Raw genomic sequence first — 14,645 nt, 5'->3', positions numbered from 1 at the left:
TTTCAACTAATTATTTGATAGCTATTCTATGCCATTAGTGACACAGATTTTGCACTAATCCAGAATTTATCATTTTGTGATTTTGAGCCATATTTTGCTCCCAGAAAAATTCAGTTTTATGCTATGTTGGTTGGAATGGGTATTGCATGTTTATGACTGAAGAGCAGAATTTGGATTATTTCATTACTGCAATTCTTTCTGTAAATTCATGTTGTAAAACATGCTGTCTTGAGATAGAAGAGCTAAACTTCCACTACGGTGGCTCATCTACCGGCAGGAAGTATGACTAATTCAGCAGCATCAGCCGTAATTAAGTGATATTTCCCACAAAAGTGCCTCCATTACATGCCTTGACAGCTGCTTCTGTCCAGAATGTGTCATGCATTTCAAATAGCTGTTGGGAAGTCTGACCTGTCTAGGTCAGTGAATGACTTGGTCATATAAAAACCCCATACTAATAACAGGGATTAATTCAACTAAATATAGTCAAGGGCTAAATGACCACTTATTGGAATATAGAGCCATAATATCATTATGCTTTTCAGAAAATTCAGACTGACATTTCCAAAAACATCAGAGTTGGGCGTTCAGTTGATCGCCATTGCTCAAAGACTGTTGAATGGCTCTCCTAGGCAGACCAGTTATAAACTGTAGATGTATCCAACACTGCATCAATGAAAACATTTATGCTGTGTTTAAAAGCTTATCTATATTAGAAAAGCCTCTTACTACAATTACGTTGTCATATCAATTGAAATGCAATGTCAGCCAAAAGTTGTTCTTGGGCTTCTGTAGCTTATTTCACTGTACAACTTATGCCAAGATGATGAAAGCACCTTTCTTCAGGCATTCATACTTGGGGTTTTGCTAGAGTAGCTGAGCTCTCTAAGGTTGTGAATTTTGTGTGTGTGTGAAAGAAGACTGTCGTTCCCTCAGACACATTTTTATACTTTATGAAATTTTGTTGTGTTATGGGACATGTGAGTGAGAAAACCTGACTTGGAAAAATGAGAAAATAATGAAAGCTACCTCTGGTATTGTATGCTCATATTAGCTCTTCCCTGAGTGCACTTTCTGCAGTTCATGGGTAGGACTTTAAGTTCAGGCTTTTTGTATATTGTTTGACCGTTCATCTCTTAAGTTTATCCACCCAAGGGATAGGCACTAATTTCTGTTATTACTCGGTTTGTTTATGTTACAGGTTATGTTATGTTATATAGGCAATGCCTGCTTAGAAACTCAGTAAAACAGCATAGACAGGGAAATGCAGAAGATTAAATAGGTGAAGGAGTAAAGCATACAAGGCAAATACAGAGGTAGTCGTTTAGTATTTTAAAAACTGTTAAGGATAATTCTTATCTCACAATATCACTGTAATTGAACACTTTTAAAAAATTTGCTAGGAGAACTAAAGATAAGCATAGTAATGTGCATAACTATTTAACTAGCAGCCAGATTGCTGTCAGTTTTTTAGGTAATGAATTATGTCACTGCAGCATTTAAGTGAATGTCAAAATACATTTTTCTGTGGGAATTGTGTGTGTACCTTGAAGTACCTTGGTTCTTCCCAACAGCAGTATTTTGGATATGCATATTGTCTTTTCTGATTACCCTGTTGCAACTTGGATGAAAATGGTTGCAGACTGAAATAATTATTATTGAGAACAAAACTGAGTATGTTTTAAAAATGAAAATCTCTTTTGCAGAACTGTTAGGTCTGTCTCTCAGTGTTCTTTGACAGGATGACTCAACACTCCTTTCCAAAACACAAGCCCTAACTCCCTCTATAGGCATAATAAAGAAAAATAGACTAAGTCTATCTGCAGTTTAGCATATTTAGCCTGCATCATGTGTGTAATCTCATAAATGAATGAAAGCTACGTAGACCCATTCGGAAAGCACTTATCAACTCATGGGCTTTGAGCATCACTGTTGCAGTTAATCGTGCAAGTGTTTTGCTTTTCCCCTGTCATTTATCTGGTGCCTCTCACTGATGGCTCTGACTGACTAACAAAATGCAGCTGGTGTATGGGGTGCATTCCCAGGATACACACTGCCAGAGCTTGAGTGCCGAGCAGCTCCCAGCCCAGCCATACTTCTTTGTATTCAGATCACAATGAGATCCAGAAAATATGTCCAGTTGCTAGCTTGGGATGTTTTTTTGACATCATTATTGTATCTCTTCCTTTGTGAACCAAACTGTTTAATATTTTGATCAAGATAATGAACTGAAAGGTATATATACTTCTGCAATGAACGCGTTTACATACTGTGAAGCCCCTGCCTGAGATCTGACTTCTCTATGCTGGTTTCAATGCTGCATCAGTGAAGAAAAGTTGCTGACAAACCCTTGGGTGTGAGTATGAAATTAGTATGATTTTCCCTTCACGGTACATTGAAGGATGCAGCGGACTTGCTGCGTTCATGCACATCACCCACCCAGCTGCAGGGGCCTTCTGGTTTCCTGTGGCCCCTTGGAGGACACGGCCCCGGGCTGGGGCTGAGGAGGGCCACCCACCCCCGTGCAGTGGAGGGCCTGGGTAAGTTCACTTCATTAAATACAAAGATGTGGGTATGCAACCTCCACGCATCCTCATGCCACTTTTATTTTCGTATGTATGTTTTTCCCACTGCCGTGTCAGCGCTGAGGCTGGGTCGGTATGGAAATGAAGCAGGAATGGTGCTGGACAAGGCTAATGTGGCAGTGGGACCTTATATCGCTTCAGGTGTCTCCTGAGGCCGGACTGCGGCAGCTGCGAGGCATGTGTCAGAAGGGTCCCCAGTCTCGTGGCTAACAAGATTTATGATTAGAGATTTTCACACTGCCTCATTCACTTTAAAAACAAGCCAACCAACCCACAAAGTTACAAAGTAACTGAAAAAACTCCAACATACTCCTTATTTGTAACTGGCCGTAGAAACACTGATAATCACTTTGTTTAGCATCACAGGGTGATGCGTTAATGGAAACGTATTATTAACCCTCCCTTCAGGCAAAGGGCTACCCTCTGCCCCGCGGCCTCTCGGTACAGGCGAGAGATCTGGCCTCGGCCAGGAAAAACGAGTACTGAAAACGTCCGCTCAACGCCTGAAGAAGAAGGGAGGCCGGCTCCTGCCCGCCGCGGGGGCGGCCCCTGCCCCGAGTTAAAATGGCGGCGGCAGCGCCGCGTCACGTGCCGCCGGCGGGCAGGCGGGGCGGCCTCGCGCTCTCTCTGTAGCGGCGCGGGCGGGAGGATGGAGCCGGCGGCGCTGGAGCGGTTCCCCAGCCCGGGCAAGGGCAGCGGCCTCCGCTCCCGCCGGCGGGTGCGGCCTGGCGAGCTGCTCTACCGCGCCGAGCCCTTCGCCTACGTCGTCACCAAGGAGCAGCTCGGCAGCCTGTGCGAGCGCTGCCTGCGCAGGTACCGGGGGGAGGGAAAACGCCGCTGCAGCCGCTTCTCCCGCCGGCCCCGCCCGGCCAGCGCCGCCCCTTCCGCGGAGGCGGGGCAGCGCGGTGGCGCCGGCTTGGGGTCGCGGCGGGGCGGTGGTCTCTCTCTCCGGGGAGGGGGGTGCCGGCTGGTCGGCGGCCGTGTGCCGCGGGGGCGGGCGGGCAGCTGCCGCCAGGGCTGAGGTGCGCGGCTTGCCGCTTCCTGCCGCTCTTTTTAGTGAGGGCGTTTTTTAAAGGCTTTTCTGACAGGGCGTCTCTTCCCGGGCGCGGGAAGGTTGGTCGGAGGTTTCCTGGGCTAGCTCTCCGCTGCGGGCGGGCGGCAGGAGCCGGCAGTGGCCCGGTGCTCTGCCGGTGCTCGGCGGCGTTTTCGCGCCGGGCTGTCGGTGGCTGGAGGCGCCAGGTTCCCCTTAGAGGCCTCCCTCAGCCTGGCGGGGGCAGGAGCGGCGAAGCGCTGCTGGGTGGCTTGTCGCTTCGGGGGGCGAAGGCCCGACCTGGGCGGCGGGGGTGCTGGGGGGTAACGGGCCGCGGTGAGCACTGTGAGGCTGCCCCCGTCCTGCTCAAAACTACCTGTTGTGGTGGGGATAAAGTTCTCATCCGCCGTAGCCCCGCAAGGAAACCATCCGTATGACTGTGACGCTGTTCCCTGCTGCGTAATGCTCTGCCCTGGGCATTCGTAGAGGTGACGACAGAAGGCACCAGCCTTCATGAAACAGGCAGCGTGAGGTGGTTGAGTTTCCTATCGCCTCCCCAAGTTTATCCTGTGTAAGGAGCATGTGGTTTTGAGACACGCGGTGAATAAATGCCTGCTTTCTTCCCCTAAATCCTTACAAGTGAAAATTGACAAACCCACAGTAGCTTTCTCTGTTTGTTTAAAAAAAACCAACATAACTGTTTTCTACCCTTCAGCAATTTTCCAGCAAGATAGATTGTGATAGACCTGTTTGTAGGAGATCTGTATATTAATACCTGAAGCATTGGTAGGTAATCCAAACCCATGTATAATTACCAAGACTTGAAGAAGAGACAATTCAATACTGCTAGGCTTTGCCGTTTTTGTTTGTTTCTTTTTGAGAGTATTTGATGTTTTGTTTATTGAAACATTCCCCGTGTTTTGCTTCATGTCCTTACAGGGCATCTCAGCTTCTGCTTAAAGAAATGATAATGTGATCCTCATTTTCCCAGAGAAAAGTTTGACAATGTGTTCCACGTCACACATCTAGCCTCAGTATATAAAAAAAAACCAAAACCAAAAAAAGATTTTTAGCTAATATATCTGTGAAGTCTGACTCGTGACATCAGAGTCCTTCAGGGTGGTGACTGCCTATACCTTTTCCACTTCAAATCATGAGAGGCTGCAGACTTCAGAACTCAGGCTGAGTGCAGCAAAGGGTGGAATGAAAATTAATCTGAAGTGTTTGGATATAGAACTGTAACCAGGGCAAGGTTTGTTGGGAGAAATAGTGGTGTTACCAACTGATACATCATGAAAGGTTATGCGTTTGTGAAAGTTTGTCTTTTTTTCTAGTGATAACAGTTAAATTAAAAAAGTTAAATAAGGAAGTTAAAAATAATTTTCCACCAATCTAGCTTCCATTGCAAAATGTACTATGGCTAGACAGAGTTTATAGTTAAAGACTGTGCAAGCTGACTTTCTTCTTATTCACCTAATTAAAGGCAGTGGCTTCTTCTTCAACAGACTTTGTTAAATTAGAGAGTGATACATATATCCATACATAGGTCTCTTTTTTTTTTTTTTTAATGTATGGGAATTAGAAAAATGGTGAAGTACTGCTGACGTGGGATGTGCAATTGAACTGTTTCATTAATCTGGTTTTCATTTAATACGCAGTGTGATCTTTGTTCAAAGCCAGGTATCTGAAAAACCATTACTGCTCATTTCCAGGACTACAGATAAAAGTCACATTGTCTACTACTGTTCCCGCTTTTCACTCTGATCTTTAGGTGGCAGTACAGGAACACAAATTAAAAAAAAAAAAAAAAAGGTCTTGTGCTTGACATTGATTTAGCATTTTAGCAGTCTTATTATATATAAAATTAATGTTTGAGACTTCACATTGTGAAGTGTAATTCTGTACTTAGTTTTTTCTCCCAGCTTGTAGTAGTAAATGTTGTTGGATGCAGCTTTTGGCTGTGTGAGAAGTGCTGGGTGAGCCAGAAGATGGGTAATGATGTGCAGAATATCTTATTTGTGGACTGCCTGCTGAGAGGCAGCATGGTCTCACCAGGCTTTGGAGTCACAGACTTGCTATACTGCTGACTTACCCTGTGACCTTGGCTGAGCCCTTACAGCGAGGGTCTGAGGTAGCCAAGCAGGGTAAGGATGGCTGTTGGGGGCAGAGTTTGCTGCTCTGATTCGGAGAGGAAAGCTCAGCTAGTGCAGTAGTTCTGCTTAGTCTTAACTCAATTTAAGTGAATATTATTGTGGATTTAAAATACTGAAGTGTTTTATATATATAACACACAATAGTTAGTTAGTTAGTGCATCTACCAGTAGAAAGACTAACATCCCTTCCTTACCTTATTGGGCTGTTGGTATTATTTGTGTAATGAAGTTAAAATTTTTGGTCACTGTTATTAGGTCTATGTTGTGTGTAGACCAGATGGCAAATTTTGGTAACTGTCTCCGCTTTTGTGACTTCTTCTTACTTCAGAGACAATCCTGTATTTTCTAATTAATAGGTTCATGTTTTTTATAGAAGGCTGGGCTAAAATATTCTGCTATAGCTGATTTAATATGATAGCACAGCTGTTTTGAATTATATTTCATTAGCAATTAAAAAAAATACTGTCCTGAAGTAGGATACATAGTAAAGATTTGCTCAGAAATACAAATTTTGATAAAGAAGAAAAGTGTTTTTTGACAGTGTGTATTTCTATGGCAGCAGTATCTTGAGAGAATGCATGACGTTGTGTTGCATGATAGTCTTTCGCAAAGAAGGTACCATCTGTAATGTTAGGGTCAGTGCCTGGCTAAAAACATGATGTTTCTGCTTTTATGGAAGTCTGACAAGATTTGGATGGCCAGCATCTTCTTCCAACAACTTACTGAGGAAAGCAATAGAAGAGATTCTTCCTCTCTTACTAACAAAAGATGTTCTGTATGGCTTCTTCCATACTTTAATACCTCTTTAAGGTAGGGTCAGTGGCAGTATAGCTCAGGATAGGCTTATGTAGCAGGATTGAGGAGGTAAAGAAAGCTGTTTCATTTACAAACTTAGGGGATTTCACTGTATTTTTCATTCTGCTGGACTTTGATAAAGATGGTGAATAAAGCTAATTGCCAGTGATCCCCAGAGGCTTCCATCACCTTTCTCTGTTCTGGAAAGTGACTGTTACACCTTATTTTTTCTTCTTCTCTATCCTTTACCTGGCTATCAGTCCATAAAATGACCTTTCTTCTGGTCCCTGTCAATTTAGCTTAATTTAGCCTGTCCACAATTATTATGTTCACTGGGTCCCCTTTATTCATAGGTGTGTTGAAAGCCTCACAGCACTCGGGCAAGTTAGAAAAGGAGGCTGTCCTTTCACGGGAGCTATATTTGCTCTTTCCTTGGAGATTTTATTCATCCAGGTGATTAATGATCTTACTCTTGATTATGGTGTCTATTGTCTTGCCAGGGTCAGAAGCCAGGCTTCCTGTTAGTATAGTCAAGTGGGGTGTGATGATTGAATTTTTTTATTTCTTTAAAATAGCAAAGTACTGCAAACACTAGCATACTTGAGTTGCTTATATGTTTAGAGTACTGCTGTTAAGGTTACATGAGATTATAGATGATACCAAAATAGATCAGAAAATACTGATATTCTCAACTTTCTATGCAAAATTTTAAATTTAAAGGAAAAGATTTATTTGACCTCTTTTTCTGCCATTAACTGGTGCTATTTTTAATATTCCTTTCTGTTTAATTTTATGGTTTATTAAAATTTCCTTTTATGTAGCTGATCAGATTAGAAGTTCCGTTAAAATCTGGATATAGCCAGTTACTTCAAACAACAGTTACTAACAAAATAATCCTAAATCAGTACTGACTTTTAATGTAGCACAATTTAACATTGCAAAGTTTGCTTGCACACGCTGATTTGTCAGGCTGTCCATTTTATCTGGTGGTGTTACTCGGTTTGCTCAGCTTTTTAAATCTTTACATGGCTTTTAAAGATGTTCATTATCTGATAAGTGAATGCAGAAGTGGCATCTCGGTGCTTGGCAGTTCTCTTCCTCTGTGTATTCGATGTTCTGTCGGCCATTAATCCCTGCAGATTGAGTTTTCTGCAAGGTACATGGTAGTGATGGCACTGCTTGGTCTGACTTTCAGATTTTGAATTGAAAATATACCCAGTCTGTTATAGAATAGGAGTCAAAATGAGGGTGAAAGTCAGTTACGCCTTTGGTGTTTGTTTGCTTTTTACAGAACATTTCTATGATGGGTTGTATTTACAGGAATCCACGGCAAGAAAACTTAAGTCCTGGTTGACACTTGGGAACAAGCAAACAAACTTTCTAGAATCTGTGTCTCAGAGAAAGTAGGAAAAAGAGGTAACACTAGCCTATTCACAAATGCTATACCACTTATGCCTTTAAAGGAAAGAGACACTTAAGAAAAGTGAATATTTGAGAATAGGTAATGTACATCATTATATATAGACTATGAAATAAAAGACATAAGTGTTTCTTGTTTGGGTAAGATCAGAGGTTCAGACTCTGGTAATGGGATAAGGGGAAGTATGAATGTGTTTTTGTATGACTGCAGCTTTTGTCAATGTACGTAGAGAGAGGAAAGACATCTAAGTTGGGACTGTTGGTAAACTAGCCATGGCAGCAGCCACTACTGCAGTATGGGAAATATAACCAAGAATTTGGTAAATAGTGGGGCGATTACAAAGTGCTAAACACAGGCCAGCAAGTGTATGCTCCTTGCTCTACTTCACCTGGCTTAAAAATAGCCAAATGGACACATTCAGGACTGTGCATTCAGTACTGTGTCTTCAGCGTAGACACACTCTTAAGTTAGCTGCTGGTTTATGTTGTTATTAATTATTATTATTACATTATATTATTATTATCATCATAATGAAAGTTGGCATACCATTGTTAAAGTATGGAGTGCCTAGGTTGATGGCATCCTGAAGGTCCAAAAATACCATTGTGTTATAACCACAGTGTGGAGTATTTTAAGTAGATAGAAGCAGGGTTTGATTCATAGAGTGATGAGGGGGATGGTTGTGATTGTATGATCCTTCATACCACTGCGGCCCTGGCTTGGACTAGCGCAGCTCTATCTGAGGACAGCTAGCCCTTAACCCTCCAAGTGTACCTCTTTCACTGGCAATTGGGAGGTCGGGAGAGGAGAGGAGCTGGTTATTTTGGCTCTGTAGCAATGGGGATTTCTCCATGAAAGTGCTGTCATTCACCAATAAACCTAAGATACTTCCTTAAGTGCCAAAGAGAGCGTCTCCGTTAGCACAGTGCCTGAGTTCTGCTGCTTCCAGCCGTGCTAGGTGATTAGGAGGTGTGAGCTAAGGGATGCTCTTTCTTTACACAGATAGAAGTTTAGCATATATGAGTATGAGACTTCTAGTAATGCATGAGACTATAAAATCTACACCGTCTCCTCATTTATCTCTGAAAAATACTTCTGTTGCTGGTTGATATAGAGATAGCTTTAAAACTATGCTAGCTTCTTGAAAACATACTGTTTTGTTGCTCTAGGTGTTCCTGGTATACTTGTATTTTGTTCTACAGGAATACTAAAATGTGGAAAACTACTATTTGATGATATGTTCTTTGATTGTTAACTTTCAATGAATTCTCATCAAATGAAGATTGTTAAGCATTATAGTTATATATTTTAGATATAAAACAATACCCCCGTTTTATAGTTTGTTTATATAAAAAGCTTTTTTTTTCCTTTTGTAGACTACTGTATTTCCATGATTGTTAATAGACTGGAATAACAAGGTTTTTAAAATTCCTTAAACTTATATATAAAAAAAATAATTTTTAGACTTACCACATAAAATGAATTAAAGTTGGTCAGCATGATTTGGTGCCATGAGTTTGTTGGCAATAGCATTTTTAAGATGTGATAAGTATGGTGTGTTTCATGTCCCTTCAGTGACAGTCAAAGTTCTAAACAGATTTCCAGTAGTTTTCAAGATGCATAACCTCATGTGAAGTAGAGCAATATAAACAAATTATATCTGATTAGTGGTAATCACAGTGTCAAAACAGTGTGACTGTTAGGAGCAGGTATGTTTTTGTGCTTCCAAGGTAGGATAATCCTGGGAATTGTATGCTATAACTTGATGTAGCATTTCTAACTAATCAGTTAGGAGTGCAATTGCAGTGCTCTAGTCTCTTGATATATCTGGTTTTGTGTGAAGTAAGGGTAAAGGATGTGAAACAAAATTGTATGTGAGACATGAGCCATACAAAGAATCAGAATTTCAGGTTCAGTGTAGATGTGTGAGAATGTTTCCCAAGACCTGAGAAATGGCACACCACCACCAACAGAAATGTTTCCATCTGTAGCTGAAGGACTAATAGCTGAAAAAAAAAAATAGCATTTTCCTAAGAAGATACTCTCCCTCCCCCATGTCATCTTACTGCGATAGCAAAGGCTGAAGCGACCTTACAAAGAGCAGGATAGAAATGCTTTTTTCTGTCCTCATGCCAGCTGGAGCCATAGGAGAAGGGGCTTCCAGCCTGCTGTCCCATGCTGCCAGGAAAATCTTCTGCAAGAGAGAGTGAAAAGAATAGACTATTGACTGTGCTTTCCTGCAGTATCTCCTCCAGAGAAGGCCCTGAACCTTCTTGTCTAAGGAATAAAGCCTGTAGCAGAAATTACACTTGCAGACTCCATCTCCCTTTCCTTCTGCTCAGAGTCAGGTTGAAGGTGGGGAAGAAGGAAGCTCTGGCATTCAGGATAGCATTCATACTAAGTTGTCCTCGCCTGCCCGTTGATTTGATTTGCCTTCCTCACAGCACCCTTTAGGGTGGTCAGGACTTTCCTGTGTTCCTGTTAGGAATATCCCTTGGTAGGTGTTTTCCTCGACCGACTGTTTCTCTTGGAGATTTGTTTTGGGAATGTAATTCAGGTTCTGTTTGCTGTAAACCCTCTCCTTTCCATTGCGCAGTATTTTGGTCCTCGTTCCATGCCTCTTTACTGCTTTGGATGCTCTGGGTTTGCTTTAGGCAAAGTGTGGGTCCTTGCCCATCTCCTTCTTCCCTTCTTCTCCTGCCTTGCGGTCTTGAGGCTGCTGTTAGTGCCTTCTGCTGCCAACCTGGCTTTGTCCCTGTTAATAATAGAAGAAATAGAAAAGGGAGAGGCATTGTTAAAAATAAATTCTCCCAGGTCAAGTGTTTATTGCCGTGTCTGTCACTTATGGAAAATGAAAATTTAAGTTTAGCCATGCTTTACAAGTCCCTAAGGGTCTTACCATGTTGTGATTTTGTGTTTACAGTTTCCATGCTTATACTCCTCTGTAATTTGAAAGGTATTATATCAAAATTGTTGTCTTGTCAAGCTGTGACTGACAATTTAAGTTGTAGTCATCTTGTAAATTCTTCTGAATTTAGATTTACAATGTAGCTGCAATCCACACCTGCTATAATATTTCTTTTCTGCATAGTGCAGTCCATAATATTAATGTTTTAAAATATTAATACGTTCTGCATGAATATTCTTTGCTTGTGGTAAATGATAAAGCCATGAAAATAAGTTTGTGAATTGGATTATCTTTAGTATTTTCTTGATGAAAATTGTGGTGAATTGTAATTGTGCAAGTACAAAATTAAAATTAGTGCTACGAGGGAAAACATAGGTGATTAAAGTATGGGTAACTTCTAGCTACTGTAATATGTAATGACACAATTAGTTTCAGATATCTCCTGAGAAAGTTTTTAATTTTGTGTAAGTTGCTGAAAGTTTTATACTGCATTAGGGAATTTATTGTTTAAATTCTTTAAGAACTATTAATGATGTCTTGTCCGTAGGCATTGGAATTCATTAATTGTTAGTGGTTGCTTCCACTGTGGCTGTACTCAAAAGCCACTACGTGCTTTTGGCTGCATGGTGTATGGGATGATGCTGTTTTCTCCTGAAGCATCTATAGTCTTCTTCAGAACCAGTCACAACAGCTGTTTTGAATTATTCAAAATTACATAGGTAAGGCTTATAAAATTTTTGGCATGTCTCTCTATCCGACCCACTCATGTTTTGAAGTGGCGTACGGATCTGTGAGACAGCCTACCTGATGTGCTGTCTAGAAGCTGCTGAAAGTGCAGGTTATTTTTATGGCTCTCCCGAATCCTTGCTTTCCTTCCTGCATGCTCCTTCTGCTTCTCATTTGGCAGCTTTGCTGCGTATCTGACCTATGATACTGGTGCAGGGAAATAAGCTGGCAGAAAACATACTTTACCAAAATATAAAAATCTTTCAGTGCTCTTGAATCAAATTATTGCTGTGGGGAGAGCGGAGCTGAAGTGGCCATTGAAGGGATGGGTCAAGGTTGGACAGTCAGGGCTGTGCCTTCTTGTAGTAGCTAGACTTCAGTCTGCTGTAGCTAAAAATGAAACCTTAAAAAGGGCAGTTAGGGGAATTTCCAAGCTCTTATGGGTGTCTTCAGGACAAGCAGGGCTTTGAGGAGTGCAGGACCGACTGGCTTGTTAGTGTGGAGGAGGATTTTTTCTGTCTTGTAGCCCAGGTCAGTCCTGGGCAATCAGGCCCCACCTTCATTCCTTTACCCAGTCGTGTTTCTGCCATATTTTACTTCCCCAGAAGCATTTCCTACCATTAATTTCAATTAGTAGAAGAAACACTGCAGACATTTTCAGTTGTTTCTTACCACAAAGAAAATATTTTCTTTTTGGCTGATGTCTTGATTACATAGGAGTGTCTTGACTTTTCTGACTTTATTTTTGTCACTGATTTTATTTATCTCGGGATCTGTGCTTAATTCCTGCAGTCGTAATTCTCACAGCACACCTCTGCGGCTGAATGGGAGATTTTATTTAGAGGCCAAGGTAAAATTTTGAATCATTCCCAAGGGTTTCCCGATGACTGTAGAGTCGGCACCAAGTGGCACCATTGGTTGAACACCAGTGAGTAATTCCTATACTAACTCAAGCTGTAATCCCCTGTTCAAGCTATATTTAGCTTTCCTGTTTATCATCTTAGCTACTAGCTGCCTTCAGGTCAGGGCTTGTTCTGCTGTTAGCTTGATTGCTCAAGCTTAAGTGAAATTAAAGACTGAGTATTTTTATATATATAAAAATAATATATATATAAAAAATAATATATATATATAATATATATGTAATCTTCTTGACCTCTGAGTATCAGAGCACCTGATCGTGCAGTCAATAGGCAGGAAATACAACTTTTGGCTTCACTGGGGAGGGCTTGCCTGGGCATTCATGTAGGGTTTGTGCGCTGCCTGCGTAATCAAGTTTCAGCATTCAAAGGAAAAAAGCCAGCAAGTGTGTTGAGAAGGACTTCTTAGGAGGGTGTGATTAGGAGTGGTTGTGATGTAGAAGTGCAGAAAAGGAACAAAAGATCATCATTGAGAAAGAAGAGGGAGTAAAAACACGTATCAACTGTGAGCCCTTTCTTACGATTCAGATGAATATGGCTCATTCATACAATTTAATTCAAATGGCTCATTCAACTGCTAGGAGTGTGTGCTAGTGACCTGAAAAGATGATTTCTGTGGTGGTTCTTGGTAGTGGGAAGGATCATGGTAGAATAGGGGGAGAGAAATTGAGACAAGATTTTTTGTGAAGCATTGCCCTCGAAGAAAGATTTGGCTCAGGAAATGTTGAGATGGAATAAACTATGTATGTTTCCTATGTAAAATCTTTGTTCAGTGTATTTCATGCTTCTCAAAGGCCAGAAACTGGTTTTTATTTATTTGTCAAGAAAAGCTTGAAAGCAGCTCGCTTTGTCATAAGGGTTCAAACTGAAGTGCCGTCTTGTGGTGGTGTTTTTGTTTTTTTTTTTTTAAGTACTTCTTCCCCCTGATAAGACAAACTATAGTATCTCTTCTTCTTCTTGCTGTAGCCTGGCTGCTATCTTCCATCACGGGAATAGAGCTTGCAGCTCCTTCTGAGAGGAGGAGTGTACCACGGATAAGTGGTGTGTACTGAGGAACACTTGCTGTGTATAAAAGTGTATCTCACAAATTTTACCTCTTCCATTTCTATGCAACTTGTCCGTGTGTGAGGAGTAAATTTAAGTACCACTTTGCAGATCATTGTGCTAGGAATCTTTACTGTATATTGTATGGGATGAGAAAGGTTTGTGCCAGGCTAGTGCACTGCAGTTTAATTTCCTCTGAAAAAAACTGAGATTTTTTTGATCAAAGACTGGATCTGGATATTCTAGGCGTTGGGTGAGTATTGATGTGGGTCTGTACTTTGTTTAGCTCGCTTTGATTGCTGTGGTGCATTGACTCCAAGTCCACTAGCTATTGAAAGTATCTTAGTCCAGGTTTCTGAGGAAGTAAAAACAGCCTGAAAGATTAAACAGAAAAATTGAAGTGGCACAGAAAACCACTTCAGGGGTTTAGGTTCATAAGTGTCTATGTTGTTTTAGCAAATGAGACTGGCTACTCAGCTTTTTACAGATCTTATCCACTTGCCATATTAAAACCATCTTCTTAATTGATATTGCTGTATAACAGATGGAATAGCTGTGGAAACAATTCCTTGAAATACTGTATGAAACTCAACATGTCATGATAGATTTATCTGAAGTTTTTGCCTCAGGAAAAAAAGAGGCTGTGCAGTAATCCACACAAGATACATATGATATCAGGTGCAAACCAGATACAGCAATGAAGTGTATTTTATCCTTAATAAAATCTATTATAGAATTATGGGGTTTTTTTGGTAAAGACTGTAGTTTTGGTTTTATTCTCCAAAATAAGCACAGAATAGTATCTCTTACTCTAAGAATGTCCCTTTCTTTGACTGAGACAGTAGATGAATTGTGCTGATGAGCACTAAAAAGAGTGACAGGTCAGACATAATAATAGCAAGAGAGTTATAAAGGCTCTTAGTTAGCAACCCAGTTACTGAAACAAGTTGATCTTGCCACTTCTAATAGATGCCTAGTATTTTATTAGACATGCAGTCAGTCTGTATATTGCTCATATGTGGGGTTTGCTGCCACTTAATAGCCTTTGCTGCTTTGGCAGTAAT

The 14,645-nt window shown here is 41.1% G+C and overlaps 1 protein-coding gene across 1 annotated transcript in view; it reads left to right on the top strand.

The window, feature by feature from the left end:
- Positions 1–3,089: 3,089 nt before the first annotated feature.
- Positions 3,090–14,645, top strand: part of SMYD3 (SET and MYND domain containing 3) — a 437,259-nt gene continuing 425,703 nt past the window's right edge. The window contains exon 1 of the mRNA XM_075146580.1: positions 3,090–3,398. Within this exon, the coding sequence (XP_075002681.1) occupies positions 3,235–3,398 (164 nt within the window). The 5' untranslated portion in view covers positions 3,090–3,234. The remainder of the gene's footprint in view (positions 3,399–14,645) is intronic.

This window comes from Calonectris borealis, chromosome 3, assembly GCF_964195595.1.
Source record: "Calonectris borealis chromosome 3, bCalBor7.hap1.2, whole genome shotgun sequence".
NCBI classification, from domain to species: Eukaryota; Metazoa; Chordata; class Aves; order Procellariiformes; family Procellariidae; genus Calonectris; species Calonectris borealis.
This window is presented reverse-complemented; position numbering and strand designations above follow the sequence as displayed.